This window comes from Alosa sapidissima, chromosome 21, assembly GCF_018492685.1.
Source record: "Alosa sapidissima isolate fAloSap1 chromosome 21, fAloSap1.pri, whole genome shotgun sequence".
Taxonomy (NCBI): Eukaryota; Metazoa; Chordata; class Actinopteri; order Clupeiformes; family Clupeidae; genus Alosa; species Alosa sapidissima.
Window position 1 is genome coordinate 29,762,480 of NC_055977.1, and position 15,760 is coordinate 29,778,239.

The 15,760-nt window shown below is 48.3% G+C and overlaps 1 protein-coding gene across 2 annotated transcripts in view; it reads right to left on the reverse strand.

Annotated features, from left to right (window-relative positions):
* Nucleotides 1-167: 167 nt before the first annotated feature.
* Nucleotides 168-15,760, reverse strand: part of jarid2b (jumonji, AT rich interactive domain 2b) — a 45,774-nt gene continuing 30,181 nt past the window's right edge. For both annotated transcript variants that reach the window (XM_042076658.1, XM_042076657.1), the window contains 12 exons: nt 12,075-13,440; nt 10,632-11,191; nt 8,616-8,708; nt 8,026-8,144; nt 6,756-6,826; nt 6,439-6,553; nt 5,921-6,026; nt 5,590-5,772; nt 4,957-5,087; nt 4,513-4,696; nt 4,130-4,237; nt 168-2,771 (listed from right to left, as the gene is read on the reverse strand). In XM_042076658.1, coding sequence (XP_041932592.1) covers nt 2,535-2,771; nt 4,130-4,237; nt 4,513-4,696; nt 4,957-5,087; nt 5,590-5,772; nt 5,921-6,026; nt 6,439-6,553; nt 6,756-6,826; nt 8,026-8,144; nt 8,616-8,708; nt 10,632-11,191; nt 12,075-13,440 — 3,273 coding nt within the window. In that variant the 3' untranslated portion in view covers nt 168-2,534. The remainder of the gene's footprint in view (nt 2,772-4,129; nt 4,238-4,512; nt 4,697-4,956; nt 5,088-5,589; nt 5,773-5,920; nt 6,027-6,438; nt 6,554-6,755; nt 6,827-8,025; nt 8,145-8,615; nt 8,709-10,631; nt 11,192-12,074; nt 13,441-15,760) is intronic.

The following is a 15,760-nucleotide window of genomic DNA, read 5'->3' on the forward strand; positions in this document are numbered from 1 at the left end:
CTCTGTAAGCAAGTAAAACAGAAGAGTGAGTGTTTGGAGAATGGAACTTAAAGGGGCAACACCACAGACAGATTTCAGTGCAGTTTCATCATCCCCCTCTCTGTCCACCCTCCCCTACTCACTGCCCGCTCCCTTTCCCAATCCCTGACACAGAATCAGACGCAGTGTGAAAAGCACTGACAGTAATATGTCGGCAAGTTTTTTTTATTAACCCTTAAGTACAAACATGAACAAAGTAAAAAAAAAAGGAAAAAAAAAACACTGGCAATAAAATCCAACATGATACCTTTCCCATTTGGAGGGAAAGCTTTCAGATGCAGTGCCAATAAATTAACTTTTGCCAGATCATGAGCAACTTAAACTGTAGAGGAAAGAATCCAAACAAAAACACATGAACAAAATCATAAAAGTAAAAAAGACTGAATAAAATACATCATAAGGCCATAAAAGTTGGACGACCACATCTTTTTTACTGTTGTTTGTTGCTGAAAACACCTGACTCTGCTTTTTCATTAAATAATCCTAAAACAGTTCAGTCAGCTGTGAAGGACGATCACCAACAGACGAGATCATAGGATCTCTCCACCTCACAGGGACGCTCAGTGCAACATGAGTAGCTACTAAAATTGTTGAATTTTCAGTAATGAAAATGTAAAAACCTCTTTCTCTTCTCTTTTTTTCTGCAGGTATTTTCCCTTTTCTTTAAAAAAGTAAAGCTAAAAAAGACAAACAAAAATAAGTAGGAGGGGGGGGGGGAGGTGGGAGAGAGGGAGGGGGGCATTGCTACTCTCCATGTCCATGTCTTTTGTCTCAGTGATGTAAGCAGCACTTAAATTTTACACACACATTCATATACACACACACACACACACACACACATGCCCACACACACGCACACCCGCGCGCGCGCGCACACGCACGCACGCACACACACACACACACACACACACACACACACACACACACACACACACACACACACACACGCTTGTCATTGGAGCAACCCTGTAAGCGTTGGACTCGCCCAGATGAAGAGACAGAAAGGTAAGGCTTTTCTTCATCTCTCGTTTCCTTCGCACTGCTGCCCTCTCTCTTCCATCGTCCCGCCATCGCCCCCTCCCCTACAATCCCCAACCACAGCCCATCCCACACAAAAGGCTCAAGTATTTAAAGACATTTACAGAATTATGTACAAAAGTTGACTTCTTTCTTTCAATCTTTCTTCTTCCATTTGAGTTGATTTTTTTCCATAAAATCATTTGGGACGCACTCAAAAAAGCAAAAAAGGGCAGAAATATGAAAAGCTAGACAAAAAGAAGATGCTGTATAAACCTGGCCTCTCAGCCTCTCATTTCACATTCTGCAACCTGTGACTAGTGGCTCTACTTGAGATAGTACAACAGAACACCAAGCAATAAAAACAGTTGAAGAAAGAAAATGAAAAAAAAAAAAAACAATAGTAATAATAATATATAATAATAATTATTGTTGACTGGAACAGGTACGAAAACTAGAGGACTGGAATTATGGAATGTTACCATGATTGCACATCTCAAGACGGAGTCTAGCCCTCTGGGAGAGGAGGCCACTCCTCTTTTTTGTTTTTCATTATTCTGTTTTTCTTTTGTATTGAATTACAGTAAGTAACCAATAGCACCATCAGAAAAAAAATCTACTCCTAGCTCAGTCTTTTCTCACTAAACATCAGGCACAGTTTCAACTCACTCCTTTCTATCCTGCCTCACTTGGTCACCATGGCAATGCATGACCAGGGAAACTCTTTTGCCCTTATCTGCCAAAGGACATACAATTGAAATCATAGCAAAACCTACAAGCAGAGATGAAAAGACATCATTTCAAAAGCCTCAACATATTTCAAATAAAACCTGAAAGTAAACCCCCCCAACCTTCAAGTTTCATCTTAGCTGGCTGGAATCCTACTTTCCCCTGTTCCCATTCGGCCAACTCCAGTGAGGTGCTCCTCAGCGAATGGGAAAGTGAACAAGTTCCATTAAAACATACACATCAATAAAAACAGTTTAAAAAGTGAGAAGAGGAGAGAACGTGAGTGACAGACAGACATCTGTGATTCTTTGAGTCGGTTGCGGTCATACTGGAAGAGGAGGAAAAGAGCACCTTTTCACGTGCCAAGGGTCACAGTTCTGCTAGAGTGTGTGTGTCTGCAGTCTATGGGGCAGGGCAAGGGTCAGGGCTGGGGCAGCTGGGATGGGACGGAGAACTGTGACCAGGACACTTAATGCTAAACTCATCTAAATAAAGCATCTTTAGAAATAAACTTTCCAAAAACATCTTTCACACTAGTGCAAAGAAAAGGCAGCTTGCTAATTCCAGGTGAGGAAAACAAACAAACAAACAAAATGATCAGCAAGACTATGCCCTACTATTGGGGAGGTGTATGTGTGTCTGGGGGAGAGGAAGTCATAAAACAGGAGAAGAACTGAGCCATCAAAAAGGGACATTTGGATTTCAGAGTAACAGAGTGTCTCTTTAAATAAAAGGAATACGGCGCCCGCTCAGGACACGAGCGCGGTGCTTTTGGGGAGGTGTGTGTTGTTTTTGGGCAGGTGTGTGGCACTGGGAGGTGGGGGTGTGCTGGGGGACAGGCGGGACAGGGACACCTCGACGGTGGCACGCTTCCGAGCACCCCGCTTGGCCCCTGCCTTGCCAGACCCCGGGGGGCTGTTGCAGTTGTCAGAGCTCTTCACCATAGCCTTCCCACATACCTGATTCACCAGACTATTGATCTGCTCCTGAGAGGAGAGACCAGGAGGAGAGGGGAGAGACCAGGAGGAGAGGGGAGTGACCAGGAGGAGAGGAGAGAGGAAAAAAGAGGAGGAGGATGGAGGCAGAGAGAAAAACAAAAGCATGATGAGATTAAGTATAAACATCATTTGTAGACTAGCACAAGCAGCTACATTGCAAAGGCCCATTTATAGTTCAGGTGAAAAAGTGTCCCTGAGTAAAATATGTTAGAGTGGAGACTTGGGGCCAAACGGAGCCGGTGTTGTGCGGAGTTGTCAAACATTCACAAACAAAATGTTTTAGACGGATTTGAAGTCGCATTTCATATCTATCCCATGATCATTGCACTACAACCTCTCGTACAAAATACATGTAAAATAAAGGCTATGATTTTGGACACTTTATAGCATTAAACTGGATTCGAACCTGCAATAAATACGCACACCTATGAACCAGACCGACCTATTCCGCGCATTATCTCTTTGAGCTACTCCAATTCTCTGAACACCGTCATCAAATCACCTATCAATTAACCACGCAAGCAACACCGTGGCAACCTTTTGTCTTGCATTAGGTGACACAAATGGTATTGCCTTTGTCTTATAACTCCTTGTCTGAGCAACTACCAGGCCTATGTTTTTTAAAAGTCAGATGTTCCCTGACAAAGACATTCGAAAATTAAGAATGTTTATTGACTTGAAAAACACGCTAATTTTTGCAAACTCCCTTCATTCAACCCTTGAAGACATCGCGGTCTGGTGCGCTATGTAGATCGTTTCTTCTCTCGTAGGCCTACCATTTAATTTCTCAGAATTTAAAGTTTAACTAGGCCTACAATAACATCATCACCAAATACATCTTTTATTTTTAGTTGATCAACCACAAAGAGTAGCATAGGCCTACTGTGCACAGTGCACTGGCGACCGTAGCAGCCCAAGGTAACCAGTTGTTGTAGATGAGATGCAACCACTTGTTTCAGATAGCCTGGACAACATGTTACCTGGGTGTTGCCTACGTTATTAATTGATGGTAGCCTACAATAGTTAATTGTATCGCGAAACAGCCAGGTATTAGTTGGCTCAAGGAGTAGGGAATCAGGCTGGAGAGAGTCATGCGTGTGTTGCTTTTGCGGGATCGAATCCAGTTTAATGCTAGTTTTCAAAACATATATTTTTTTTACATGTCTTTTGTCCGAGTGGCTGTAATGTAGCCGAGCGCTCATGGCGCATGAAAAGCGCCTAACACAACTTGTTTGTGAATGTCTGACAACTGCTGCAGCGTATGCACGTGCAAGGAAACCAGTAGGTAGAGAAACCAGAAGGCACACAACACTGGCAACAGACAGAGCTGATGTATGATTCTGTACCTCATCATAGCGGTACATCATTTTGAGGCCACGGCAGGACTTGTATTTCTCCACATAGTCCAGAGCACACTCCAGACAGAAGACCACATTCTCATTCTCCTGCACCACCTGAGTGAAGGGGGAGAGAGAGAGAGAGAGAGAGAGAGAGAGAGAGAGAGAGAGAGAGAGAGAGAGAGAGAGAGAGAGAGAGAGAGAGAGAGAGAGAGAGAGAGAGAGAGAGAGAGAGAGAGAGCGCAAGAGAGAGAGCACGAGAGAGAGAGAGGGGAGAGAACAGATAAGGCAAGGGAGAGGTAAAGAAATATTACTTTAATAACACCCTGATTTGGCATGTGTGTAACAAGAGCCTGTGCATGCATGAATGTTGACGTGCGTGTCCAGCTCACCATGGACAGGTAACACAGGTGCTGGCAGGTTTGGCACCGCCGCTCGGACGACTCCAGGGCCAGCCACTTGCGGGGCTTCTTGCGGCCGTCGCTGGGTGATTGGTTGTTGTCTGGTGTACCGTAGCGGGCGGAAGAGAGGAGTCCAGCCTCATAGAGCTCCTGTCGCTGCCTCATCTCTACATTCCTGAAGGAGGGAACAGAGCACTTAAGAACCCCCAGCACAGGACATAAGAACACTTGGTGTGGACCCAAAAGTTCTAAACTCAAGCACCAAACCTGGAGAACACTCTATAAACTTTTAATGTAGCTATTCAAGTATAAAATCCTCTGAGGATGTCTGAGGTTAGATGAACTAATTAATGCCATTTATGCAACTAATTAACAGGCTTTTACTCATAATACAGGCATCAGTAACTGTGTTGGTAGTGCTGCTTGCTTGCACACCTGAGATCTTTGAGAGGAGTGGAGATTGTACTGAGGAGAACACCATTGTCACGCTTGGCCTCAGCTGTGGCGATCTGGTAGAGGAGCTTCTCCATAGAGAAAGGTTTGGCGATGCGCCGGCATTTCAGATCCTGACAACCAAAACAGCATGGGCTCAGACACGAGATCAAACAGACAGTATTAACAGTGTAGTGAAATGGAGTCAGCAAAAGCAGTTCTTCATAGAGGTTTGTGTAAAACACACATATTTACACATACAATTTATTTTGTCTGTGAATATATTAATGTACTCAAAATAGCCTTACGTATATATAAAGTATACATCACCAAAATGATCAGTCATTAAAACATTATGTTATTTGTAGGATAAGTGTTAATAATTCTGCTATGATTTGGTTTGTCAGAGAATGTCGCTGTGTATCCAACAGATGGCAGCAGAGAACACAAATTACTGAGCAAATTACTGTTCTTTGTGGGATAAGTGCATTAATTGATTGTGTGTGAGTGTAGCGTGTGTGTGTCTACTTAAGAGACAGAGTAAGTCAATGAGTCTATGAAAGAGTTGATGAATATGGATACTGGCTCGATGTGAAGAATCTATTTACTTTATTGTCTGGTGTTTTATTGTGTTACCTTGGCAGTCTCATATCCCAAGTTCATCCACTGGGGGGTGGCGAAGTGCACTGTTTCAGAGACACTGTAGCCACAACACACTTTGGAGACAAATGTTCCAGGGAAGCAGACAACAAACTGACCACTTTGCTGGACCGTCCGGTGCACCCGGATGCCCTCACGAGATAGCACCTCTGGAGAGATCTATAAATAAAACAAGGCCATCCATAAACACACAGAAAGAAAATACGCACAATCTCACAAATTGTGTAGGTGTGCTTTTAGCATTCATACTATGACTCTCACTCATGCCATCTGTATGTGTGTGTGTGTGCGTGTGTGTGTGTCTCACCATGACGTTTCTCTCCAGCATCTCTAGACCTGGCGTGCCATTGGCCTGCAGAAGTCTGTGCACCACCTTATCAAGCTTAGTCTTCTCCTCAGCAGGAACAGAATACCTGCAACCAAACGCATCATCAAACCTCTGTGCACGTGTGTGTGTGAAGAGACTGCATGCGTGACTGTGTTAAAGCCTGGTGGTAGCAGTGTAGCAAAGCAAAGAACAATATTGTGTGTGTGTGTGTGTGTGTGTGTGTGTGTGTGTGTGTATGAAGACCATTTCCAACAGTCTGATAGATAGAAGGGAATGAAAGCACCATTTGCACCGCTAGCTACATCATCTGCGCATGTATGCTCTACTAACAGTGTTGCCAAGGCAACAGCCTGTGTTTTTGATGAGTCATGCACGTGCATGAGCGCGAGCGCGCGCGCACACACACACACACACACCTGCCTGCATTCTAATCCAGCACTGCCTCCTGCTGTACAGCTGGCATGAGGATGGCAGAGAGGAGTCCAGGCAGTACTTACCAAATGCAGTCAGCACCAGTGTGTAAGTAATCAATGTATGGAAGGCGGTTTTGGTCTCGAGACCAGCATGAGGTAGAAAAGACCATGCCAATGTTCAGCCAGGGAATAGTCACCCCTAGAGACATAGAGAAGAGATATTCATGTGAGCTCATGTTACTATATGCATTTCGAAGAGAGATGTGACAGCTTTCCTTAACCTAGAGCAAACCCAGACAAATCGGTGTTAAGATCAACATGTTGCGGGAGACAAACAGAACCTTCTCCTTTGCAATGGCAGCATGATGTGCCACTTCATAGTTTTAGGCTGTAGGACTCACCTGGTACAGCACCTAGATGTCGCAGGATGGACCCAGAGTTATTGGGAAGGACTGTAAGGTTCCATCCATGCCTAAAGAAAGACCAAGACAGAAGAGCTCAGAACTGACACCGAGAACAAGGACAGCTCCTTTCCACCGACATAGAACTGGCTCCATTCTGGTTCATGCTACAGATGTGGAACCGTTTGGAAAATTTTGACCAAATATAAATTGGCTCAGAACCTGAAAAGTTCTTTTCAGAGCAAGAACTAAAAAATAGTTTGTCCCCCGCCCCTGTAAACGGGAGTGGGCGTGTCATTCTACATTTCAGGTATGCATGCGACGCCCTCTGCTGATAACACATCCTGGTCCTGTTCAAACAGGTGGAAATGCAGACTGGTTCACTAGATAGCACCAGAGTTCAAAGAACTGAATGTAACTGGTTCAAGAAATAGTGCTCTATTGGTCAAAAACACCCAGCGAGAATGACTGAGCTAGAACATACACTGGCAAAGAGAGAGAAACAGAGAGAGGAAAATAGCTTACAACAGACAGGAAGAGAGACAAGAATTTACAACAAAATCAAAGAAAGAAAGAAAGAAAGAAAGAAAAGAAAAGAAAAAAGAAAAAAAAGGGAAAAAAGGGAAAGAAAGACAGGGACAAAGATGTATGTGTAACAAAGAAGGGCAACCTTTTAAACCATTATGATTACTAGAGCACTAACAGGTGAGTTTACCTTGACGGTTAATGTTTACCTCAGGTGAGAATACCTTAAAAACCACCTGAATATATTTTGCGATTGATTGATAGATAAGCACACACACACACACACACACACACATTCTTATCTCCACCACATAAGTGGCAATGGGACAAGTTCAGATAGATAGATAGATATATGCAAATCACATCACTTCCCAACTCTACCCTTTGATGTTGCTACAGTTACAGTTATGTCACACGCGTGAGCCCAGTGGCCTTTCCAGTTAGGGGCCTCTGTGTGTGTGTGTGTGTGTGTGTGTGTGTGTGTGTGTGTGTGTGTGCACCTGTGAGATGAGTGAGACAAGGAAAACAAAGAAAATCAATGATGGCAGAAGACCAAGCACACATGGCTGAGAGTGGACGTGAGAGACAGACGTGGAGTGAGAGGAGGAGAGGACAGGAGAGAGGGAGGACAGGAGGGAGAGAGAGAGAGGACAGGAGAGAGAGAGAGAGGGGAGAGGAGGGAGAGGAATGGAGGAGGGGAGGGCTTGTAGAGCTGGGCTTTCTGCACAGCAGGCTCGTCTCTCACTTTGAAAATGGCTCTGATTTTCCCACAGGGAAGCCGCTTCCGTGGGTGTTCGTGTCCACCTTCCCATAATGCACTGCCACGTGGCAATCCCTCTGCTCCACTATCCGCCAGTACTCTTGCTGTAAGTGAGAGAGAGAGAGAGAGAGAGAGAGAGAGAGAGAGAGAGAGAGAGAGAGAGAGAGAGAAAGGGGAGAAAAAGACAGCCGTGTTGATTCAGAGACACGGAGAACGGTAAAACCAACTTTGGCTATGTAAGAGGAGATTGCAATAAAACACGGAACACAGAGACACCAGTCTCCAGACAGAAACCTGACCCAGGAAGTAAAAACTTTACTTTTAATAATCTTACTTCAAACAGCAGGCACCAGGAAAAAAAAAAAAAAAAAAAACACACTGCCGACACAGCAGAGGGGCCATGTTTGTAGTCTGATACTAGCACACTCTAGCACTTCCACTCTTACCGGTCTTAAAATGTGAGAGGCTAGAGGTGTGAGTAAAGAGATAAAATAACACACTTAATAAAAATGCAGAGAGAGAGAGAGAGAGAGAGAGAGAGAGAGAGAGAGAGAGAGAGAGAGAGAGAGAATTACCTCCACTTCACTTGCAGCTGGCTCCTTGTTAAAGCACATGTTCATGGTGTTCCTGGCTATTCTGTAGAAGGTTGTCAACGATACTGATTTCCCCTGTAATGTATGCAAACAAGAGTGAGAAGCATTTACACACACGCACACACACACAATCATATAATTACACCGCCTGTTTTTTTTTTTTAACTGGTGAAAAAGCACACCCACTCACTCACACACACACATATATTATGAACACTGCTTTAACAAAAATCGTCAACAAGAAAAAATAGACCATCTGTCCACAGTCATGGATAAACACATCCAGCCAAGCAACACAAACAAGCAGCACACACAGGCAATCACAGGACACAACGTCTGCACAACAGAGCCATTCTCTAAGGGAGTACACGTTTGGGCCCAGGGTCTGGAGATGTATGCTAGCTGTTTCATCATCTACTCTTCCAGCAGCATATTGGTTTCTCTTTCAGACATTTTGTAAAAAGATCTACCAACACCTGTGTTTGTGTGTGTTTGCACAAGTGAGAGATTTCTTTGTGTGAGTATGACAGACTCGCAGGTTTCTGTGTGTGTGTGTGTGTGCATGTGTTTGATGATGCATATTCTCATCTGAACTGTCCCTTGGGTAGCTTTTAAAAAAATGGAGATTTTTCCTTTTGAAGGTTCACGGAAATCTGACTATTTCACATAAAAAGCCTCTGCTCATGTGCTTCTCTACAGTGGCTTACAGTAGTTACTACAATATGCAGCACTGTGTGTGTGTGTGTGTGTGAAGCCTCTTTCCATTTTCTTGCCTTTTTCAATCACTAGCACAGTGAGTCACTCATTAACAACACGGCTCAGCTGGGACTGATTACATTACATTACATTACAGTATTGCATTACAGTAGACAAAAATGAAAATAGAATTGTCAGATGTGAGCTTGTGTATGTGTCTGTGTGTGTATGTGTCTGTGTCTGTGTGTGTGTGTGTGTGTGTGTGTGTGTGTGTCTGTGTGTTCACTGTTTACTGCCTGTTTGGCCGTAAGACCTGAAGAGCTGGACATCATTCAGACTAACCCAAGTGTGCGGTTGAGGGCGGAGTGTGGTGAGGACATGGCATGAGGCAAGGCTCAGCACTCACTCCTCTAACACTCTCCCTACACATCTGCAAGCCATGCCATGAGGAAGTGCCTTCTCTATACGCACATGAACTCCTCCAGGGGCCATGGAGCACTGGGCATATGGCTCATGTTCAGACTAGCCAACTGCAGTATACAAAACCTAGAGGAGGAAGATGGAGAGGCAGGCAGACTGTGTGAGGACGCAGGAAGAGAGAGGGGGGACAGGAGAGTGACCGGTAGAGAGAGGCAAACGGAACCTTATTCATTCCAGCCATGGCTACATGATCTAGACAGTCTCTCTCTCCTCTCCTCCCCTCTCCTGCCAGAACGTCTCTTTCCATTGGTGGGTAGAAACTGAGCGACTTCCAGTCAGCCTGCCTGCTGAGGTCACATGTCAGGGCTCTGGACTCAGCACAGCAGCTTTGTCTGGAGAGGAACAGGCCACTAACAACATGATGAGGCTCTGCAGGCTCTCAGTAATGTGGGGAGTGTGTGTGTGTGTGTGTGTGTGTGTGTGTGTGTGTGTGTGTGTGTGTGTGTGTGTGTGTGTGTGTGTGTGTGTGTGTGTGTGTGTGTGTGTGTGTGAGAGAGAGAGAGAGAGAGATTGTCTGAGTGTGTGTTTTACAAATATAAATAAACATGGGAGGAGCTGGTCCATATATATCGGCAGACCCAGTGAGAGGAACACTACACTATTAGAGACAGCAATTCAAAATCTGTTTCCCTTTCAGGATCCTGTCAAAAGCTTCAACTCAAACACAGTTCCCAGCCTTAGCATGATGTCCTACATTCCTGAATCGCCTCACTCTTGTACTATTACAGTAATAAACTCTGAGATTCTACTCCAGCGGTCCTTTCAGAGCGTGACAATGACAGCAGATCAGGTCTTAGGAGCTTCATGATGTCATGACCTCACCTTGTACACACACTTGTGCTGTTCGCTGAGAACTCCTTTGTTCCCCTCTTCCTCCTCCTCCTCCTCCTCCTCCTCTTTCTCTTCTCCATCGGGTACAGCATCCCTTTTTTCCTGAGCAAATAGCCTCCTGCGGCCGGCCTTCGCCGGGGACACGTCCGTCTCCTTGCTGGCCAGGCAGCTGCTGGCGGTCCCGTTGCGGCTGCGGAAGCCGTTGCGCGGAGTCCCTGCGGGCAGGAGGCCGTTCTTGGGCTCGTACCTGGGCAGCGCGAGGGGTGCGGGGTCCAGCTGGCCCTCCAGCGGCCCGCGCCGGCGCTCCAACTCCTCCTTCTCGGCGAGGACCGCCTGCTCCAGTGCCAGGTGCTCGTCGGGGCTGAGCGAGTCGTAGGAGAGCAGGTACTGCAGGTAGGCCTCCTGCAGCTTGGCCAGCCGGTCCTGCGCTGACCGCGGGATGCGCAGCAGGTCGGCCAGGCGGCTCCACTTCTTCAGGTCCATCACCTGCTGCATGCCGCCCATGTCGTTGATCAGCTGGAAGAAGCGCGCCAGGTCCACCTCACAGCCACCTGCAGGGGGGGAGGATGTGTTACAGTGAACGTGGGTCAGTATGTGCAGGATATGTACCCCCCCATGTGAACTTGCCCTGACCACCATGTTGACCACTGTGAGAAATAACTCCAGCAACCCAATTCAACCCAACCCACACACATACATACATGGGTTCATTCCTGCAGATAAATAATGCACCACTTAACACTGTTATAAGCTCAATAGAAGTGTCTGTCTGTTAAGACTTCCCTGTCCCCAGTTTTGAATGACTGAATGATTTCAGTGGAGATAACAGTGGACAGGTGTCTCTTCACAGCCAGCCTTTCTTTCAGTGACAGCCAGGGCAGCATAGGTCAATAGCCTCTAGTTTAGTGCCTCTACAGGACCGATAGTGCTACGCTCCACACAGCTCAATAAACATTTATTTTCTGTTCTAGAACCTGGACAGAGCTCCATGATGCGCCATCACGATGGGCCCAGTGTGAGCGGAGAGGAGACGCCTTTAAGAGCGTCTGCTTTAGGAGCTTGTAAAGTGGCTCCAGGCAGCTGGAGTGCAAATGCACTGTGACAGCCAATTTATGGGAGAGACTGTATTGGAGCCCCAAGGCCATTTCTCCCCCATTCAGTTCTGCATTAATGTGCCATTATTGGGATCATGATTACATTTATTATGCCTACTTTCTTGTGTCCAATTGCAGTGCAAAATGTGCCAGACAACATTTATTTTGAAATAATAACAGTATTAGTAAACCGTCATGGCAGACTCCCTGCACAGAATACATTCTAAGTTCAATTACAGGGGGAAAGCAGGTTAATGCAAACTTTCCAATGATAGAGAGGTTTGTCAGCAAACAGAACAGACACTAGTGTTGAGGAGCAGAGAGGATGGTGCGTGCTCACCTATGATGGGCGGCTCGTCCATGTGGATGCCCTGAGATCGGAGGTGTCTCTTGATGCAGGCCAGACGCTGCTCGTTGGGCCCCCAGCGCCGGCCCAGCTTGTGCACACGCTGCACCTGCGTCACGAAGCGCATCTCGTCGCTCAGCTTGCACTCCGGCCGCCAGTCGGGCGGGGGCACCACGCGGCACAGGCCGGACAGCTCGGCCCGCTCGCGCACCGCGTCCAGGTAGACCAGCGGGTCCTGGAACTCGCGCGCACTCGGCCGGAGCACGGCGGCCTCGGGCAGCGCGGCCAGTCCGGCGCGGGTCCTCTCGCGCTCCCGCTCTCTCTCCCTCTCCCGCTCTCTCTCCCTCTCTCTCTCCCGCTCCCTCTCCCTCTCGCGCTCCGTGCGCAGGTCGCCGGCTGAGGTAGACGAGCGGTTGTGGGCGGCGGCGGCCAGCTGGACGCGCTGCTGCTGGGCCTGCCGCATGAGCATCAGCTTGCCGGCGGATGCGCGCTTGGGCCGCTGGCGCTCGGGCTGGCTCTGGGGGTGGGCTGCGGGGGTGGGGGCGGTGGGGGTGGCGGTGGCCGGGGGTGGGGGCGCAGGCTGGGGGGGCTCGAGCGCCTGGGGTGGGGTCACCGGGGCCGCTGTGGCCGCCGCGTGCCCGTTGGGCAGTGTGATGGCCGAGACGGCCTTGCGGCTGCGCGTCTCCAGGGGGCTCGGCTGCAGCTTCAGCTTCTTGCCGTCCGTTGGCGGGGACTGGACGAGGCGGCGCGGCTCCTCCGCCTTCCCTGAAGAGGTCACTGGGGCCGTGGCGGCGGTCACGGACGACCACTCCGAGGGCACAGCGGCACGCTCCGGCAGCGGAGGACCTCCCGACGCCGCCTCCAGGCGCCTCTTGGAGTGGCGCAGCCCCTCCCGCCCTTGCCCCCTCTCGTCCTTGGCACCGAGCTGACCGTTGAGTCGGCCATTGAGCCTCACAGCGCCGCCACTGGCCGGAAGCTGGGACTGCAGCCCGTTGGACGCGAGCACCTGTTTCCGTGTTTTTGCATTGCTACTTTGGGCTTTTCCTGAGAGGGGCAGCTGAGGCTGGTGTCCACTGGCGGGGTGCGGGGACTGATTGTTTGTGTGCAGGCGCAGGGCAGCTGTGGACGAGGGCAGGGACGAAGACGATGATGATGATGATGAAGATGAGTGTTTGCTGTGGTTCAGTTTGGTTTTCTTCACCAGGTCCCGCTTGGCTTTGGTGTAGGTGACGTGGCCCTTGGTCACGGTGGCTGTGTACTTCACAGTTTTGGACGGCAGTCGGAAGTCTTTCGCTTTTTTGGCACCGCCCATGTGTGTACCCCCTTGGGCAGACCGGGTCACCCCGTTTACTTTCGACACCTGTGAGCAGGGAGGACAGATAAACCATGAGTCATACAGTAACAGAGCTTCAAAACATTATTGTTTCAACAGTAAAACAGCAGGATTCAGAAGGATACAGAAAGAAAACACAAACACATAATTAAAACTAATATGTCACACTGATTCTGTTTAGGTAGCTCTGCATGTTACGCCCATACACAGCAAATGGGGAATTCAAATGCTTTGGGATTAAGCCAGGGCTCTGAAGGATTCCTTTCAATCAAAAAATCAACAGACTTCCCTCAAACACTACAATCACATTCTCCAACGACAGACATGAAACAAACCACACACTCGCATGACGAATCAAGACATACTAAACCAATTACGTTCACCACCACACACTCAAAAGCTTTTCAGGCTAAAAAAAAAAGTAATACTACAGTACACAACAATGCTCCCCAAACCCTCCCAAGCCAGAGGGACCCCGAGAGTCCTTTCATTGGGAGCCAGCTGCTGTTCAGAATGCCTTTAGAAGCCTCCAGACTCTGCTTTACAGCTTCAGAATGCTGCTAACAGAACACAAAGTCAACTTTTATTTGTTCTGGTTTCCGAAAGCTCTTTAATTCCGCCTCTAATGCCCCAAATAAAAGCCTTGTGCTGCTCGGCACATCTGAGCACCCCTGCTGAACATCAAGCCGGCTGGGAAGGGCTAGGGTTTCAGCTGCCCTCTCATTGGCTAGCGGTTGCTGCGGGAACGGGCCTATCCTGTGCTCGCTATAGACGGAGCCAGACTGCTCACTTCACATTGTTTTCTTGGCCCAGTTCTTTTTTTTCTCTCTTTTTTCCCCTCCCTCCTCTGTTGTGTCTTTCGCTCTTTCTTTTTCTTGTGGTGTTGAGAGTATGCTGGCCCCCGGCCCTCCCCCAGAGGCCCAGCGCAAGCGCCATCCTAGTGTTTGGGAGCAGAGATGCGGGTTAAGCTAAGAGGAATAAAACTTTATGGAGAGGGCTTGGGGTTTGGAGCGAGCAGTAAAAGTGAAGTGTGGGCACTATGTGACCTCTGAGGGTTCCGCTAGTCCTGCTCGGGGTGTCTGGTTGCGGCACGACATTGAAAAAACACACCCCCACACAGGACACACACACACACGTACGTGCCGACAAAGACACACACTCCAAACGTCTCCTCAAATTACTGTCTGGGTTCAGTGTCTCCATTTGTCTACGTCCTGGATCTGCTCAAGCAGACTGTATCAAGAGGCCTATGTGACGATGCGTGAGCACACATGCCCTTGTTTTGGGTCAGAGTCTTTTTTTATCTTCCTTTCTCTCCATCAGCCCCCATTACTGCCCACCAGACTGAGCATCACAGACCTCCAACACTCACTTCCCCAGGGCTCCATTAGAAACAGCTGCTAATGGTGCATGTGTGTGTGTGTGTGTGTGTGTGTGTGGGGGGGGGGGGGTTGTCATGGGTGTGGGGCAGAGTGTCTAGGCCTTTACACAGGATGTATGTAAATGTGTGTGTGTGTGTGTGTGTGTGGAGAGAGAGAGGGAAGTCTGGGCCTTTGAAGCAGAACAGGGGCTTTTGTATTGTGTTGCCATCAGGTGCAGCCCAACACAAAGAGAGGCTATTAAAAGATAAGAGGAGAAATGTGACCTCTCCATCAATCGTTCCTCACGCCTGTCACAAAGAAGATGGAGGGAGGGGAGGCAGAATGGGGGGGAGAGATAGATGGACAGACTGAACAGAGGAGATGAGAGAAGACAAGAGTCACAGAGAGAGGAAGGAGAGGCAGTGAGGGAGAGAGAGAGAGAGAGAGAGAGAGAGAGAGAGAGAGAGAGAGAGAGAGAGAGAGAGAGAGATGGTGTAGACAGGCTCGGGCCCCTGAGGCTGCGCTGATGGATGGTCTCTGCAGGTAGTCGCCAAACGTAGCGTGATGTCTGTCTCCGCTTCCTCTGAGCCACACACACACACACACACACACACACACACACACACACACACACGGCTAAGACAGATGTCCAACTACTTGTCCAACGGCCATCTTTTCAGTTCTAAACACACAGCCTGCTCAGCAAAACATTCCCAACTTGCCCTCTTTTCCCTCTCCTCAACAGCACTTGGTTCCTCACCCAGTGTTTCCCATACTGCACCTCACCTTTCTCCCTCCCCCACTCCCGCCCCTGCCTGCCTCATCCTAAGTTTGTGGGCAGCTGAGCCCCTGTTCCTCCAGCGTAGGGTCAGTCTCGGCAGGCTCTGTTTGAGCAGCCTCTCAGTCTGAGGCACTGCCTCCTCCAGACACTAGGGGGCTCACTGACACCATCACAATCACAGCGATGGCAGCGCATGCACACATGA